Source organism: Pteronotus mesoamericanus, unplaced genomic scaffold, assembly GCF_021234165.1.
Source record: "Pteronotus mesoamericanus isolate MK-2021 breed Mesoamerican mustached bat unplaced genomic scaffold, CSHL_Meso_final scaffold_99, whole genome shotgun sequence".
NCBI classification, from domain to species: domain Eukaryota; kingdom Metazoa; phylum Chordata; class Mammalia; order Chiroptera; family Mormoopidae; genus Pteronotus; species Pteronotus mesoamericanus.
In genome coordinates, this window is record NW_026555330.1 from 8,120,341 (window position 1) to 8,134,961 (window position 14,621).

A 14,621-nucleotide genomic window follows, 5' to 3' on the forward strand; every position below is an offset into this window, starting at 1 on the left:
GAGTGTTCTCTTCTAATGCAGTCTTTTGTTCGCAGTGCTTATGTTAGGGGGCAAAAACGATCATGGTATTCATATCCGCACCCTTCTAGAATGCCTATTCTAAAGTAGTTATAGTGTCTCTCCACAGTGGCTGGCAATGAACTTGAAACTAAACCAGCTCTTCCCAGTCGTTGAAGATACTAATACCACAGTAATCCCATTTCAGTCCTGTAGTTAATCTTGAGTAAATAGGTATTTTTACTGCTTTCCTTATATGAAGGAGATGCTACTAATTGACCATCAAAAGAACGTATTTTGAGTTCCTCCCCAAACACTGATGGGTTGGAGTAAGCCAGTTACAATGTTGTACCAGTTTTGGTATCCTAACAGACAACTGGGAAAGAGATTTCTTTACAATGAAGTTAAGGACTATAAAAGAATTAGATTCATGATCCTGGCCTCCCTGGCAATCAATCACAAATCAAGAAGAGAGAACAGTATAATTCAGAAGTAGTTTACATTATACTTTGGAATGTACTATGAACTTCCCCCATTAGAGCCACCATAAGACTGGTTGAGATTTAAAGAAGCAATCTATTGGAGCTGCAAAAATGGCCATATGAAGTAGATACTGTTATCATACTTAACAGATAGAGAATCTGAAGCTATGTGACTATGGACAGGAAACTAAGCTGTTGATAATTGAACTCACATTTCCTGTTTTTAAATTGTCAACTCTTGGCTTTACAATGCCAGGCGACTTGCAGCCTAGATACCTGCTCAGTGATTGGGAAATCTCATTGAGATTTGAAACATACTTGCACTACTAAACTCATACTGTATTTCAGGCATAAAAAAAAAAGTTTGTTTATATACATTTGGAAACATGGAAAATAATTGAAAGAAACCAATCCCTAGACATACATGTAAGGAAAGTAAGGGAACTAGAATATATTGCCACCGATGTCCTGGAGACTGACTATTCTAATGATTTTAAAACCCTGTTAATATAAAATGATCATGAGATTAGTTTCTGTTATGTTTTCCTTTTACCAAATCTTAATAGAAAATGCCATTGAAAAATCCTATCTCCCATTTATTCCAATATACCAAGTTGGTTGAGTACCTACGTACTGTATTATGCCTTGGGGGTAGAGCTGTGAAAATACTAGATCTGCTCTGTGCTCCCATGAAGCTTCCAGTATGGAGAAGACAGACCAATAATAGTCCCTTTAACTCAGAGTAGGTTAATGTGGAAATGGACAAAACATGCTGCTTCAGGGAGAGGTGAGAGTTGTGTCTGGATCACATGTATTACGTTGGAGAAAGAAAAGCACTAAGGAATAGCACTTAGCGTGTCTCTCAGCTTCAGCTTGGATGGCCTGGACAGTGTATTCATACCTTAGACAACTGCTGAAACAGTAAATTTTATACCTTGTACAATTCTAAGTTTAGAATTCTTGAAAGAATAGAATTGTAGCATTCTTGAAAGAGAACTTTTTTTTTTTTTTGGTAGAATTTAAAATTTTTCTACAAGGTTTCTTAGGTCCAATTTAAAAATCAGAAATCTTATTAGGAAAAGTAATGGTTTTGTGATATGTGACTGCTTTCTATTCATCTTTCTGCTACAAAGTTTGGGAGGAAATAATAGTTTTTAGTAATAAGACAGGTTTACATACTTTAGTCCTGCAAGTCAGGTGAGATTTTATGTGCAGTGTTTCATGAAGGCAATGTGACAGAACTTTTGTATTTAGTGCCTGTGTCATTAGACTGAAATACTAATTTTCTCGGTGCCATATACAAGGTATCATATCCCCAGCAGCTGATAAGGCTTGAGGAAGGAACAATGTATTCTGTAAGCATATAATAACTAAATCTAAAGTGAATGTACAGATAATTGCGACAATTGAATGTTGACTTAAAAAGTATAAGTGTATTTAGTAATTTCTCCAGGAGGTGGCACTGTTGAGTTGGCTTTTTTCTTTTCAGACAGTTAAGACAATAGACCTTTCATCTTTGTGTCACTAAACAAAGAAATATTCCTGTATGTCCCCTCCTCTCCCCCTAGTTAATCACATGCCACTGGAACTGACTGTCTTGTGATCTACTCCATAGTTGGCATAGATTAAAAAATAATCTGTATTTAAAAAAATAATTTGACACATGGTTGTTGGTGGAAAGGAACACACTGTTCACCAGTTTTCATATAGCTTTATTTTGTCATTTCAGTAACAGAACCTGGAAGATAAAGTGACTTTCCCATCCTGCTCAGATGTCATTGGAAAATATTGTTCACTTCTCTCGACTTTCTGTGGTGGTTCTGGGGAGGGGGGGATGTAAATTTGTAAGTCATTTTGTTTGCAAATTAACGTGACTAGAAGTGTTTTGGTGTAAACATTGGGTTGGGTGCAGTGCACCATTTTGCTCTACAGTGAACAGGTTTTCCTTTGGGTTTACCTCCAGTTTATAGTTAAAAGCAATTTTTAGTAACTTTATCTGGGGTCACGTTTGACATATTTTGTATGTTTGTATTTGCTGCCTTTTCTACTGAACAACTTCTACTAGCATTCTGAAAGGATAGAATCAATTGAGGTCAAGACCCAAAACTGGTTTTCACCTGGGCTGCATGTTCTAGAGGTTACGCGTGCAGTTTCTCCAATAAAGGGAACAGTATAGGGGTTTGTTTTATTTTTTGTGGGCGGGGTGCTAATATAGGGGACATCATATACTGAAAAACGAACCTTATGCAAGTGAACACTATGCGGGGTTCAGGCACTTTGGAAGAAATAAATGTGCATCTGAGGAATGAGCACGTGTGAAGTAGCCATTGGGCAATTGTCTTGCCCACCTTGACCTGGCCTGCCCCTCATGTCTAAGCTACTTTCTGCCTCCAGGAAAATCAATAAGCAACCCCACCTTTGGCGTAACTCCTTGCAGAAGAGGAAGGTGAGTGAGGCCATACGTGGTGGAGGAACTTGAAGCTCGCATGACTCAAGAACGCCCTGATTCTATCTTCCCTGAAGGTTTTAGCCCACACAATTCGCAATCACCTTCTTGGCAACGAGGCGGCTGCTTCAGTAGACAATGGGTGTCCCAGTGCGCGGGGCTTAAAACCTGAAGCACCGGTTCGTGACCAAGCCTCGTTTTCCAGCTGAACGAGCTCAGGGATTCCCTGGGGAGATTTTCCCCGGGGCTGCCACAACCCAAAGAATTTTGGGGGTGTCTCTTGGGGAGAGGAGGCGACTAATCCAGCCTAACTTGAGGGTGTCCGAGGGAGCTGCGAGGGGGTGAGCGCCGAGGAGTTAGGAGCTTCGTGGGCAGCGGGAACGGTCCAACAACTCTGGAAGTCTGGCCCTGGAGACGCGGGCGAGGCGGGGGATGACCTCAGCGGTCTTTGCCACGTTCCAGCCAATCAGTCCCGCATCTTGGCATCCGAATCCAGGACCCCCGAAGCCAGAGGCGACGCGAGCCAATGAGGAGCGCGCCGGGGAAGAAGGACAGGCGGCCGACCTATGGGGCGGAGAGGCCCGGCTGCGCGTATCCAAGGAGCGCCGCTCGAGCTCGGGGGTGTGGCGCGGCGCCTACGGGGGTGGGCGGGCGCCCGGCGGCAGGTGTCGGCGGCGTCGGCATTCGGCGGCGATGGAGCGGCCCAGAGCAGCTGCGGACTGTCTCTCGCGCTGGCCCCACGGCCTCGGCCTCCTCCCCCTCCTCCTCCTCGTTCTCCCGCTGTTGCCGCGGGCCGCGCTCGGCCAGGACCGGCTGGACGCGCCGCCGCCGCCCGCTGCGCCGCTGTCGCGCTGGGCCGGCCCCATCGGGGTGAGCTGGGGGCTGCGTGCGGCCGCGCCTGGGGGCCCTTTTCCCGGCGGCCGTTGGCGTCGCAGCGCGCCCGGCGAAGACGAAGACTGCGGCCGGGTCCCGGACTTCGTCGCCAGGCTGGTCAACAACACGCACCAGGTGAGCGGGCGCCGGGCCTCGGCGCCGCCGGGACTGCGAGGTGCCGCCCCACCCTCGCCTGGCATCTCCGCGGAGGGGACCCCGGCCACTCGCCGCCTGCACCCCTGGGCCGCCACACTGAAGCTGCGGCGGGCGGGCGGGCGGGGTCCCGCCCGGGAGTGGCCCCGGGACGCCACGGCTAGCGCAGCTGTGTTTCGTCACAGGGGAGGCCGGTTGAGCCTTTCACGGCATTCTTTTTTTCAAGTTGTCAAAACCTCTTGAGTGTCGTTCTCCGTCTGTGTAAATAATCAGAACCTAGTAGTCGTGTGCCTCCCCGGGAAGGTGGAGGAACAGTGACCTCTGAAGTGCTTGCAGAAGTTGGGCTGCGCAGAAGCCAAGGTGTGTCCTCTGGGTCAGTACTTTCAATGAGGGTAGGGGCTGTTTAGAATCCCACTGCAGTTGTTAGGTTACTGAATTTGTTTGCATAGGGAAAAGGAACTAGCCTAGAAATGGGATGACAGTATATATATCATTTCTCCTAAAAACGCGTTCAGTTTGACCTTCTAGGTGGCCTCGGACTCTGACCAGGAAGTGTATACCTTCTAACAAGGTTTGCAGCAGCTAAGAAATACGTTGCAGCTCTTCTGCTTTGAACTAGGTACTAGTGGAAAACTTTTTAAATTGAGGCAGTTCTGTCCCTGGAGACAAGCAGCTCAACCCTTGTGCGCCACTGGATTGACAAAGCCAATTGTTAGGAATGTCCTGGCTCCTTGTTCCACTGCAACTTGGGCATCTTCCTCATCCCCCGCCACCCCCCTAGAAATAACAAGTTAGTTGTTGCTACCCACATTTGCATAAGGTATTTTCTATTTGATATATTTTCTCTATTATATCCCTTTTTCTTGCAAAGAGAGGTGCATATGGTGACAGGGATGAGTAGCTAACTGCACTTGTCCTTGTATAGCCACATTCATACCAGCCGAATCTCAGTTTCCCCTCGAACTGTCTTCCTCTGCTTGGACTATGTTTGTTACCTGTGTAGAATTCTCAGACTTGGGACCCTGGGCAGTTGCAGTCAAGGTGGAAGCAGTCAGGGATAAGTCAGCTCAGTGCAGTCCAAACAGCAGCTGCAGACAGGTGCCCAAGCTACGGCTGACGTGTGGGACAGGTTGGGTGCAGATAGGTTGGAATGAGTACTGGAAAGTCTTCCTGTTTCATTGGGGGCGGGTTGCCGGGGGCAACAAATCGTGTAGGCTTCCACCTTGCAGTAGAGTTGAGAAAAGCTTTTACAACACCGATGTTTACTTTATAATGGGACCACTTCCCGCCTTGAGCCAGCTGGACACGGCGTTCTTACCCCATGTGTCAGGTTCTTCTTTTCCTGGTTGACAGGATCTGCTGCTACTTGTGGATTCATTCCTTTAATCAAAGTCTTCTCTGGTTTGTTTGAATTGAGGTCCCTTGTAACACTATAATTTTTCTAGCAAAAGGTTGATAAAACTGTTTTGGGATGTTCTTAGGCCAAATTAAGAGCAGATCTGAAACCTTATTCTTTCAAGTCCAGCATGTAAAGAAACTTCCTCTGTTTCTTTCATTTTATTTAGCTACTATATCCAGTGATTTTTTTTTTTAGGTTTTTTTTTTTTCTTAGTCTTCTTCCAGTGACCTAATTTTAACTTGCAATTTTTTGCATTTGTTAATCAGTCATGGCCTCTTCAGAGATCCCTTCTTTTTGGAACATGCATATGTGGCCAAAGTGGAGGAGGCACTGTGAATAATCTTCACCTTGAAGTGGGGAAGCGAAGTGGTTCTTAGAGTTCCACCTCCTTCACCAGGAATTGTCCTGTAGTAGTCTGTTCTGCTTTTCAATTCTGTATTTTTAACAGTCATAATAAATCATCCTTAAGTGTACTGGAGAGATCTAGTATTTTAGGACCCCTTATAAAAAAAGTGAAGTAAAAATATCAGCATGCCAGAGCCACTTTTTATTAGAGATGTTGAATGGTTCTGTACCACTGAGAAAGTGCCATTTAGAGGTCTTTTTCATAAGACGACAGGATTCACTCTTCAAGAGAAATCAGAAGTTCTTGTTTCTCTTCTTACTTGTTATAACTTGTTCATGTCAAGCCCCATTAATTCACAATGTATGTGAATACCTTCCAGATAGCCACTGACGCACTAGATGCTGGGGTGCCAAGACCCAAAGAAAAGATACTCAGACTAGAGAATGAAAAGCCTCGGAAGGTTTTAATGAGACCCCTAGACCCAATTTTGTGGCTTATTTGGCTTTTGAGAATATATTGGTGTTTAATTAAGCTTCCTAAGAAAGCAAAAGTAGAACTAAAGTGTGCTAGTGCTTTTTCATTCCTCTGGTTTTAGAAGACCTGTGCCCTAATGATTTATATAACTCAGGCGTCTTCACTCATGAAATCCAACAAATGTGCATGTTTATTTATAAAAGCTCTTTTCTTATACTTGATAAATAACCTTCCTTTTGCCTTTAACCCAAAACTGTTTTCATGCCACACTTTTAACGGATTCTTTCCTTTAAGTGCTTGGAATGTTCATGCCATGTAAAATCTTTGTACATGAGAGAAATTGAGCGAGCATAGGAGAGTTTATTAATGTTGGTTGCTAAGTTGGACTGCTTCAAAACATTCTTCCTGTAAGCACCCCTTTGAGGTTAGGCATGAAACTCTGTCTTAAAGAAACAGATGAACTGCCTTGGCCAGGGTTACACTGGTGGCTGACATAATTTCCTTACCTCTCATTCCTGTGTTCAGACCATTTGACAATGTCCTTATAATTTTACAACTTATGAATAATAAAGCCAGGAACTGTTGCTCGTTCTCTGTCCCCTCTCTGCTCCTGTCACTGCTTCTTTACACATTTCCCAGTTTACACCCCAACATCAAAGCATCTGGCTTCTTACATAAACAAGCCCTGTAGAGGGCCTTGTGGAATGGGTGTCAATCGAAGAAGAACGCATTTGTGTTTGCTGGTGCTGGGAGGTCTGCCTGAGAGGGGCTTCAGGGGACTTCTGCTCTAGCCTGTTGTGGATCTTTGTCACACCTGGGAATCTGAAGGTCAGTGCCTTTAACTCCCTGGAAGTTTCTAACTGCCTCAGTCATTCCGCTGTTCTGCCAGTCTTTATACCGCCTTCCCCAGTGCTCCCACCTTCAGCCTCACCCTCTAGTTCATCTTCTCCTGAGTCCTGTTTCATCCATTTGTTTTGTGGTCAAGGAATAGGAATCCTGTAGGATCTTTTTCTTGGTCCTGGTTGATTCTACTCCTGAGCAGTAGAGTGCTCAGACCTTTGACCAGAAGGGATATTAAAATGCTTTGGGGATTTCAGCTGGAAGTATCAGCAGATTTGATGAAGTATATTTATCTGGGCAAAGGTTGGTTTTCATCTGAGGTTTAGTTGGGGTGAAGGTAGAGAGTTAGCCAAATGGGACAAATAGCTCAGAGGGAAAGCAGTGTAGCAATTAGGTGACTTCTCTTCTGACTCAAATATTTGGTTTTGTGCATAGTGATTTTTAATTAGAAATCTGACTCTCCTGTCTGTGGGAATAGTTGGGAGAAGGCTTATTCTTCTGGTCGATCACGAATGCCTTTTTTCTTTTCGTAATGATAACAATTATAATAGGCTCTCCATCCTGCTGTTTTGATCTGAGCTTTCATGTCAGGTTCACAGAGGCTATTAACAGCTCCTTCTCCACTCTGCCGATTTCCAATCAGCTCATGCCAGCAAACTTTGGATCTCAGTGGGTGACTGCAGACACGGTGCTCCCCAACTTTGCCCTAGGTGTCCTGTTACCCTTGTGTGATTCTCACATGAAGGGCAATGCTCAACGCTCAGTTGTAGTGGTCAGAGCAGGAGGGTGGTAATGTTTCCTCTTGTCCCTCCCTTCCCATCCATGCCTACCCCTCAAGTTCTGTTTCTACTAAGTGAACTGAGTGTAGAGGCTGGAGAAATGACAGTCAGATGGTCTATATGATTAGAAGCTAATATTAAGGTAGGTTAAATGATGAACTTTGGCCTGTGATAAAAAATACAGCTTTTCTCAGGAAGGGCTATGTGGCAGTGGCTCCAAAAGTTATTATGAAATAGATACTGCATTTGTAAATTTCTAAAAGTTTCAATTACTTTTCTGTTCCTTTCTAACCAGTGTTTCTATTGCATGTTTCACTTTTAGTTTTTAATTTGCTGAGAACTTGTCCTTCCCACTGCCTCCAGCCTCACTGATCTGTATGCAGGTGGTTTTGAGGACTAATGGGTCTCAAGGAACAAGCAACTCAGTTTCCATCAGTTCTAGGCAGGTTTTTTATTGTCGTTTTAATAGTGACTACAGTCAAAGTGGCGTTAGTGATATGCGGCTTTGAGCTAGTTGGGTTCAGTGACTCTTCGTGACAGCCCCTTCAGACCTGTGGAGGTCGTTGGGTGAATGCTGGTTTTGTTTTGTTTGGTTTAAAACTGTTTTCCCCTCTCTCCTTCAGCCCCGGCCTCAGGAAACCACAGTAAAAACAAAATCTTCAATTCAGAGCCTGTGGTGTTTTGCTGAGAAAGTTTTCTGCGAATGTAATTTATTTTCTGTTTTGCATTTCAGTATCTGGCCCTCAGTTCTCCGTCTACAACATGAGAAGTTTTAGACTAGATTTAAAATGTCTAAAATAATTCTGTGATTCATAAGGGAGAAGAGGAGGCCAGAGGTTGTGATCACAAATGTTTATTGGTTGATTCCAAATTTAGAAGCAAATTGGGGCTGCTCTGCTTCCCAGTTGAACTTGACCATAGCCTGGATTTCACATCTGGGGGTAATTTGTTACCACCGCCAGAGCTGCTTGCTGCTTGCTTCAGTGAAATACCAGTGTTCTTAAAGATAGCAAGGATATATATATATATATATATATATATATATATATAAAATTATGAAAGACATTTGACTCTTTCATGTTTGGGTAATTGTTTCTTGTCAGCTGAAAATCTCATGCTAATCAAAGGTACTAGTTTGGATAAACAAACAAAAAAAAAGCCAATAGATATATATAGCAGTACATTTGGGTTTTTTTCCCTTTTCTACAAATACTCTGCCAAAATGCTTTATTTATTTAGTTATTTACTTATTTACTTTTTGTGGTCCTGGCTGCTTGTGTTTGAAAGTAGATGGTCACCTTACCATTAGTATACTATGTGAGCCCTGTGCTAGTTGGAACATATGTGTGGTTCACTGGCTTGACTTATTTTCACCAGAAGAAAACGTATGTTCTTTTCCTTCTAGGGCTTATGAGCATTATCTCTCTTATATTTGCTTTTGTTTAGAGCTTTGTTCTTCCTGTAGGTTCTAAAAAATGAAGTGCTAATACTGTCCTTGAGCCAAGTCTGGTCGAACAGTAAGATCACATTAAAGGACCAAGAGAAATTGAACAGGGAAGGAAAATTTTAATTAACTTTAGTACTTTCCTGACAGGATAGTTCAAATCAAATATTTATCTGGTCCCTGATGTTTGTCAAAAGGCCTCAAGTCATAGACACATTGTATACAAAACTCAAAGGAGACACATCCCAGTGACCAGGAGTCCCAGTTCTGCTGCTCCATAGCTTTGTGATCCTGGATCTTCATTGTTGTTTTTAAACTAGAGAAGCAGTTTTAGGATTACTTGGAGAGGCGAATGAGAAGTTTTATCAAAATGTTTTTGTTAAATGTAAAGTATTTTCATTCATTTAAAGTAAATATCATTTGCCCTGGCCAGGTGGCTCAGTTGGTTAGAGCATGTCCTATATACCCAAAGGTTGTGGGTTCGATCCCCAGTCAGGGCCTGTACAGGAGGTAACCGATCGATGTCTCTCTCTCTCTCTCTCTCTCTCTCTCAAATCAGTAAACATTCTCGGGTGAGGATTAAAATAAATAAATACATAAATACATAAATAAATAAAGTAGATGCCATTCAGCTACTGAACTACATAAAGTGGAGTCCAGGTCGGCACAAAGTCAAACATAAAGATATCCGCATCAATACCACCTGAAGGATTCAAGAATTTGCGGACTGCTTGCTGAGAGTTTGGGAGAATTTGTGAAGAAGGCATGACCACTATAGCGTGGTGGTCTGGGAGCACCACAGGTGAAGGGAGGACTGAGGGGTAGAGGTGATTCTCAGGAGATCGGTAAAGGCAAACAGGGAGGGAAATCCAGGACATGCTCAAGCAAGGTCAATGGAAAGTTTCTGTCAGGAAGAAGTGGTTGATGAGTATGACTAAGATTTCAGGAAAGCATAGAGGGATTAAAAAAAAAGATAGCTCTTTGTGGGATATGGAAAGAAATGGAGTACAGGTGGGGCGTTTGGTGTTAGGACTTACTGGGAAAAGTGTTTTACCAGATAGTGGTAGAGCTAGTGATAGTGCTTGAGGCTAGAGCTGAAGAAGCCAAAGGTGGAGATGGGAAGCCAGGAAGAGTTATCTTTCTAGAGTTGACCATTGCTGTGGTCCTGGAGAAGTGCATCCAACGGGGGCGGAAGAGAGGCAGGGCGGACCACCTTTTACACTTAAAGTGCTAAGGGTTCCCAGGAACACCCTGGGCTCCTGGACCTTATTGAAGGAGCTGTAAGACAGTGAAGCCCATCAGCAGACTTTCTCTTCTGTACATTTGCAAACAAGGATAAGCTTGAGCTCTTGCTGAGAAATCATGCAACAGTTTGAACCATAGATTGTTAGGCTGATTAGCTGGTCATATTTCTTTTACTGATGACACTACGTGACTTGCCTATGGGCCAAGAGCTGGGGGTAGAGCACATGTCCCAACATGGCACTCCTCCACTGGGAAGCAAGCATGTCATACAGGTGTTTGAACTCAGTGCATTTGCTTTAGGAATAAAGCGGAGTTATAGAACCCCAGTATGATGCATATACTTGTGAATTCTCTGCTCCTTAAAGGTCATAGTGCCATCGGCAGAGCTCAGTCAGCCTTGTAAGCCTCAGGTCCCCATCACATAAAATGGTGCACTGAGACCTTGAAGAGAAACATTTCAAAAACCTTGAAGACCACGTACCTTAGATTAATATCATTTCCTCATAAGCCTATTGATCTGTTACTGTATCCATGGGGCCCAGTTGTCATCCAAACCATCCTGATGAATACCAACTCTAGAGGAACATGTGCATAAAAGGGCACAGATGAGGCATAAATGTATTTGGTTTTATCACTTGGCAGGCTTCAGTAACAGGCTTGGGCGGGGGTGGCAAGAATGAGAGTGAGTCAAGATTGGCAGAAATGTAAGAAGTGTATGTGTTCTTTTATTACTCTTCATGATTGCGTTAACATTTTAACTTGTTAATACAATTGATAGTTCTTGGAGGCAGTGGTGAGGAGGGAACATGATTTCAGGTCGGACCTACATCCACACTTCAGCGGTTACCATGGACAGATTAACCTCAGTGAACCTTGGTTTTTTAATCTATAAAATGGGTATTCTAATATCTATCTCTCAGGGTTGTTGTGAAGACTAAGTGAGACTGTGGGATATAGTGCGGATTCATCTGTTATTGAGGCTATTGGACAGTGGTTATCCCCATAAAGCTTCCGTTGCATTATCATTTAGATGCTCAAATATTTGTGTATGTGCTTAAATTTTTTTCTTAGTTATAATATTCCTAGAGAATTGTTATGGACATTCATAGGAACCAAATCTGGATTAAGAACTATATACTACGTATGTCTTTGGACTCAGGGTTAAGAAAAAGCGGCGGCAGTAAAGGGGAGAGGTCATCTACCCAAAGTGTCTTTCTTGAAGCAGTGGGAGGTGGAGGAAATGCTAATGCCGCCATCATCAGGTACCTGGTCATCAGGTTATGATAGTTTCAAGTATATGAAGTTGTTTTACTTGCAGTTTTTAAGAACTTAACAGTTATAAAAAATAGGACTACTTTTAATAACTCTTCCTCTTCTTCATTAAGTTTTAGTTTATTGGAGTTTGTGACTATGGCTTTGCTTTGACAGCTCTGAAGTAGCACCTTGCTGATTCCACCCTCGCTCGTTAACTGAGTGCACAGCAGGCTCTGCGCTCACTGACCTCTGTGAAGCCGTAAGAAATACTAATGAGATGTGGTAGGTGCTTCTCAAGAACTGTGCTTGGAAGCATAGAGCACCAGGATGTTAACCTAATTATTTTTTATTATGTGCTTATCTCTTTAATATTTCACCACTTCCTGGCCTGTGTGAATCCTCCATTCCAGGTAAAGTGACCTTGTCACCAGTCCCCTTTGTTTACCAGGTGCTATGTTGCTTCTCCATTTTGTTCTGAGGACGTTCCTGCTGTCCGAATGCCCCTCTAGCTGGTTCGTTTGTTTGTTTTTCTCTTCTCTCCTACAACATTTATGCCATGTAATACAGCACTGAAGTATCGTACTCTGTCTTGTATTCACTTTCATCTATTAAATGTTTATTCCACACATTATAAACTCCTGAAAGGTACGGGCCATCCTTCTTCTAGGAGCCCTTCGCTACCCTTGCCTGGAGGAAGCGTAGCCACCCTGCAGGCAGGCAGATGTGAGTCTGAATCTGTGCTCTGCGACTTACCAGCTGTATGCCTTGGGGCAAATTCCTTAACCTCTCCGAGCCTGGTTCTTCATCTCTAAAGTAACAGTGGTGCCTTTTATACCATAAGTGCTCAGGAAAAGTTCAATACTATTGCTGTTAGTCTTTAATTCAACACTTGGTTATTGAGCACCTACCATGTGGTGGGCATTGTACTGGCTTCTGGTCCTGGTAACTGATGTGGAACACAGCAGACACGATCCCTGGAAAGAAAATAGATGTTACACAAATATTTAATTATCAATGTGATAAGTACCAAGAAGAAAAGAAGTAACTATAGGAGAATATTTGAGGGAGATCTTTTTAGTCTGGGACATTAGAAAGGACTCGCTGAGAAATTATTTAAACTGCTACTTGAAGATGAATAGAATTTTGGCCCAAAGGAGTATCCCAGGCAGAGAGAACAGCATGTTCAGTGGCCTGGGGCCGGAGAGCGCTCGATGTGTGCCCAGAGATCGGGAAGAAGGCCAGTGTGGTGGCAGACGGAGTGAGGGTTCGTCCCCAGCCCTGTGGGGGAGCTGGGAGCCTTTGTGTGCAATCAGCTGGCGACTGGGGCACACCTTTTCGTCACTTCCTTTCTCTGAAATGGAACTAACAGTTTTGCAATTTAGCTCATTTATGGGCCATGATTCAAAATGAATGAATTATCCCATGAAAGTAATTTTTAAAAAACTAAGCCTACCCTTTAAGTGCCAAAGGTTTTGTTGTTTTAATGGAAATTTTTCTAAAATACTTCTCTGCCTTCTTAGTCAACCATATGACCCTGATCATCGAGATTACATCACGTGATACCACCTCTCACATTGGTGGCACTAATGCCCCCGAGGGCGGTTGAGCTGTGTGTGGCTACTTTCTCCCATTTCCAGCTGCCCAGGTTTATAAGTCTAGTGCCATTGTCTTCTTGGTGAAGGTTACTTTTGTTGTTGTTGTTGTTGCAAAAATGACATACCCTTTGCAATATCCTGTTCCTTTTGTTGCTGCCCTGTCTCTAGATACACTATCCCCAGATTTGATTTGCTTCTTCTGTAAGCTAAGAAAGCAGGTTACTAAATTTAGGCAATTGTGACAAGCTTAGCAAATTGATTTAGAGTGATGGTCTGCAAGTTCCTCTTAGAGGTCAAGTGCATGGATTCTTACTGCGTGGATGGTGACATCAGAGGTCTCCCTCACTTCCCCTCAGTGGGTGTGCAGGTGGTTGGGGTTTCTCAGACAATGGAGGTTGCTGTCTCCTTCTACTTTTAACACTAGCGTATTGTTGAGCAGAGAGCAGGGGTTTGTTTGTTTGTTTTTCTTCTTTTTTTTTTTATGAAGACAGACTGGTGGAAAAGCAAACTGAGAGGTTAAATTAATGATGAGTCATAGAATTTTAAAGCGTACAACAACTAGCAATGTCATTCCAGCCTCCTCTCGCCTTGGTGGTGAGGTCAGATTGAGCTGCTCACATTCACAAGGCCTTAGGCACAGCTGGAAAAAAATTGAGGTTGACTGCTAGCCCAGTGCTCGCCTCTGTACCATCCTGCCTTGCAGACAAGTCTGAATAATTGAATAGGTTTGAAAACTTTTATGAGTTTATGTTTAGCCTTTTCATTTCTAAGAATAGTCTCCCTGAGAACTAGAACATTTGTGATCTTATTTTTGGCTCGTGTTTTTATGGCTCTAGGAGTACCGTACTCAACAGAAGGGTACTCTGGTCAGACTTTCTTCCTGCCTGCAAGAGCATCACCCAGACCCCTTGCACATCACCCTGTCTCCCCCACGTCCAGTGTTCCCTGTTGGGGTTGGGGAACCTAAGTCTTAAATTCCCATTTCCTTGTGGGGTCTTATTTCATTTGATTCTTATTATTCCAGTAAATCAGTTTTACTCCTGAGGAAATGGATTCCCAAGAGAGAGAATGATTTGTGACTGCTTCCCCAACCAGTTAGTTATTGCACAGGTTTTCACACCCTTTTGTAGCTTTATTTTCACTGGGACAGGCTGTCTTGTGTAGATTAAATGTCTAGCATGTTTAACCTTTATTTTTCGACTTCTGTAAGAAGCACGTTTAAAGTTCCATGAGCACAGAACATGAATGATCACTGCTCTTTCCCCAGTGCCCCAAGTAGGGTCTGGCTCATGGC

At 43.4% G+C, this 14,621-nt stretch overlaps 1 protein-coding gene across 4 annotated transcripts in view; it reads left to right on the top strand.

The window, feature by feature from the left end:
• The first annotated feature begins 3,580 nt into the window (after window positions 1-3,580).
• SORT1 (sortilin 1) overlaps window positions 3,581-14,621 on the top strand; it is a 58,759-nt gene continuing 47,718 nt past the window's right edge. For all 4 annotated transcript variants that reach the window (XM_054564888.1, XM_054564890.1, XM_054564889.1 and 1 more), the window contains exon 1: window positions 3,581-3,933. In XM_054564888.1, the coding sequence (XP_054420863.1) occupies window positions 3,619-3,933 (315 nt within the window). In that variant the 5' untranslated portion in view covers window positions 3,581-3,618. The remainder of the gene's footprint in view (window positions 3,934-14,621) is intronic.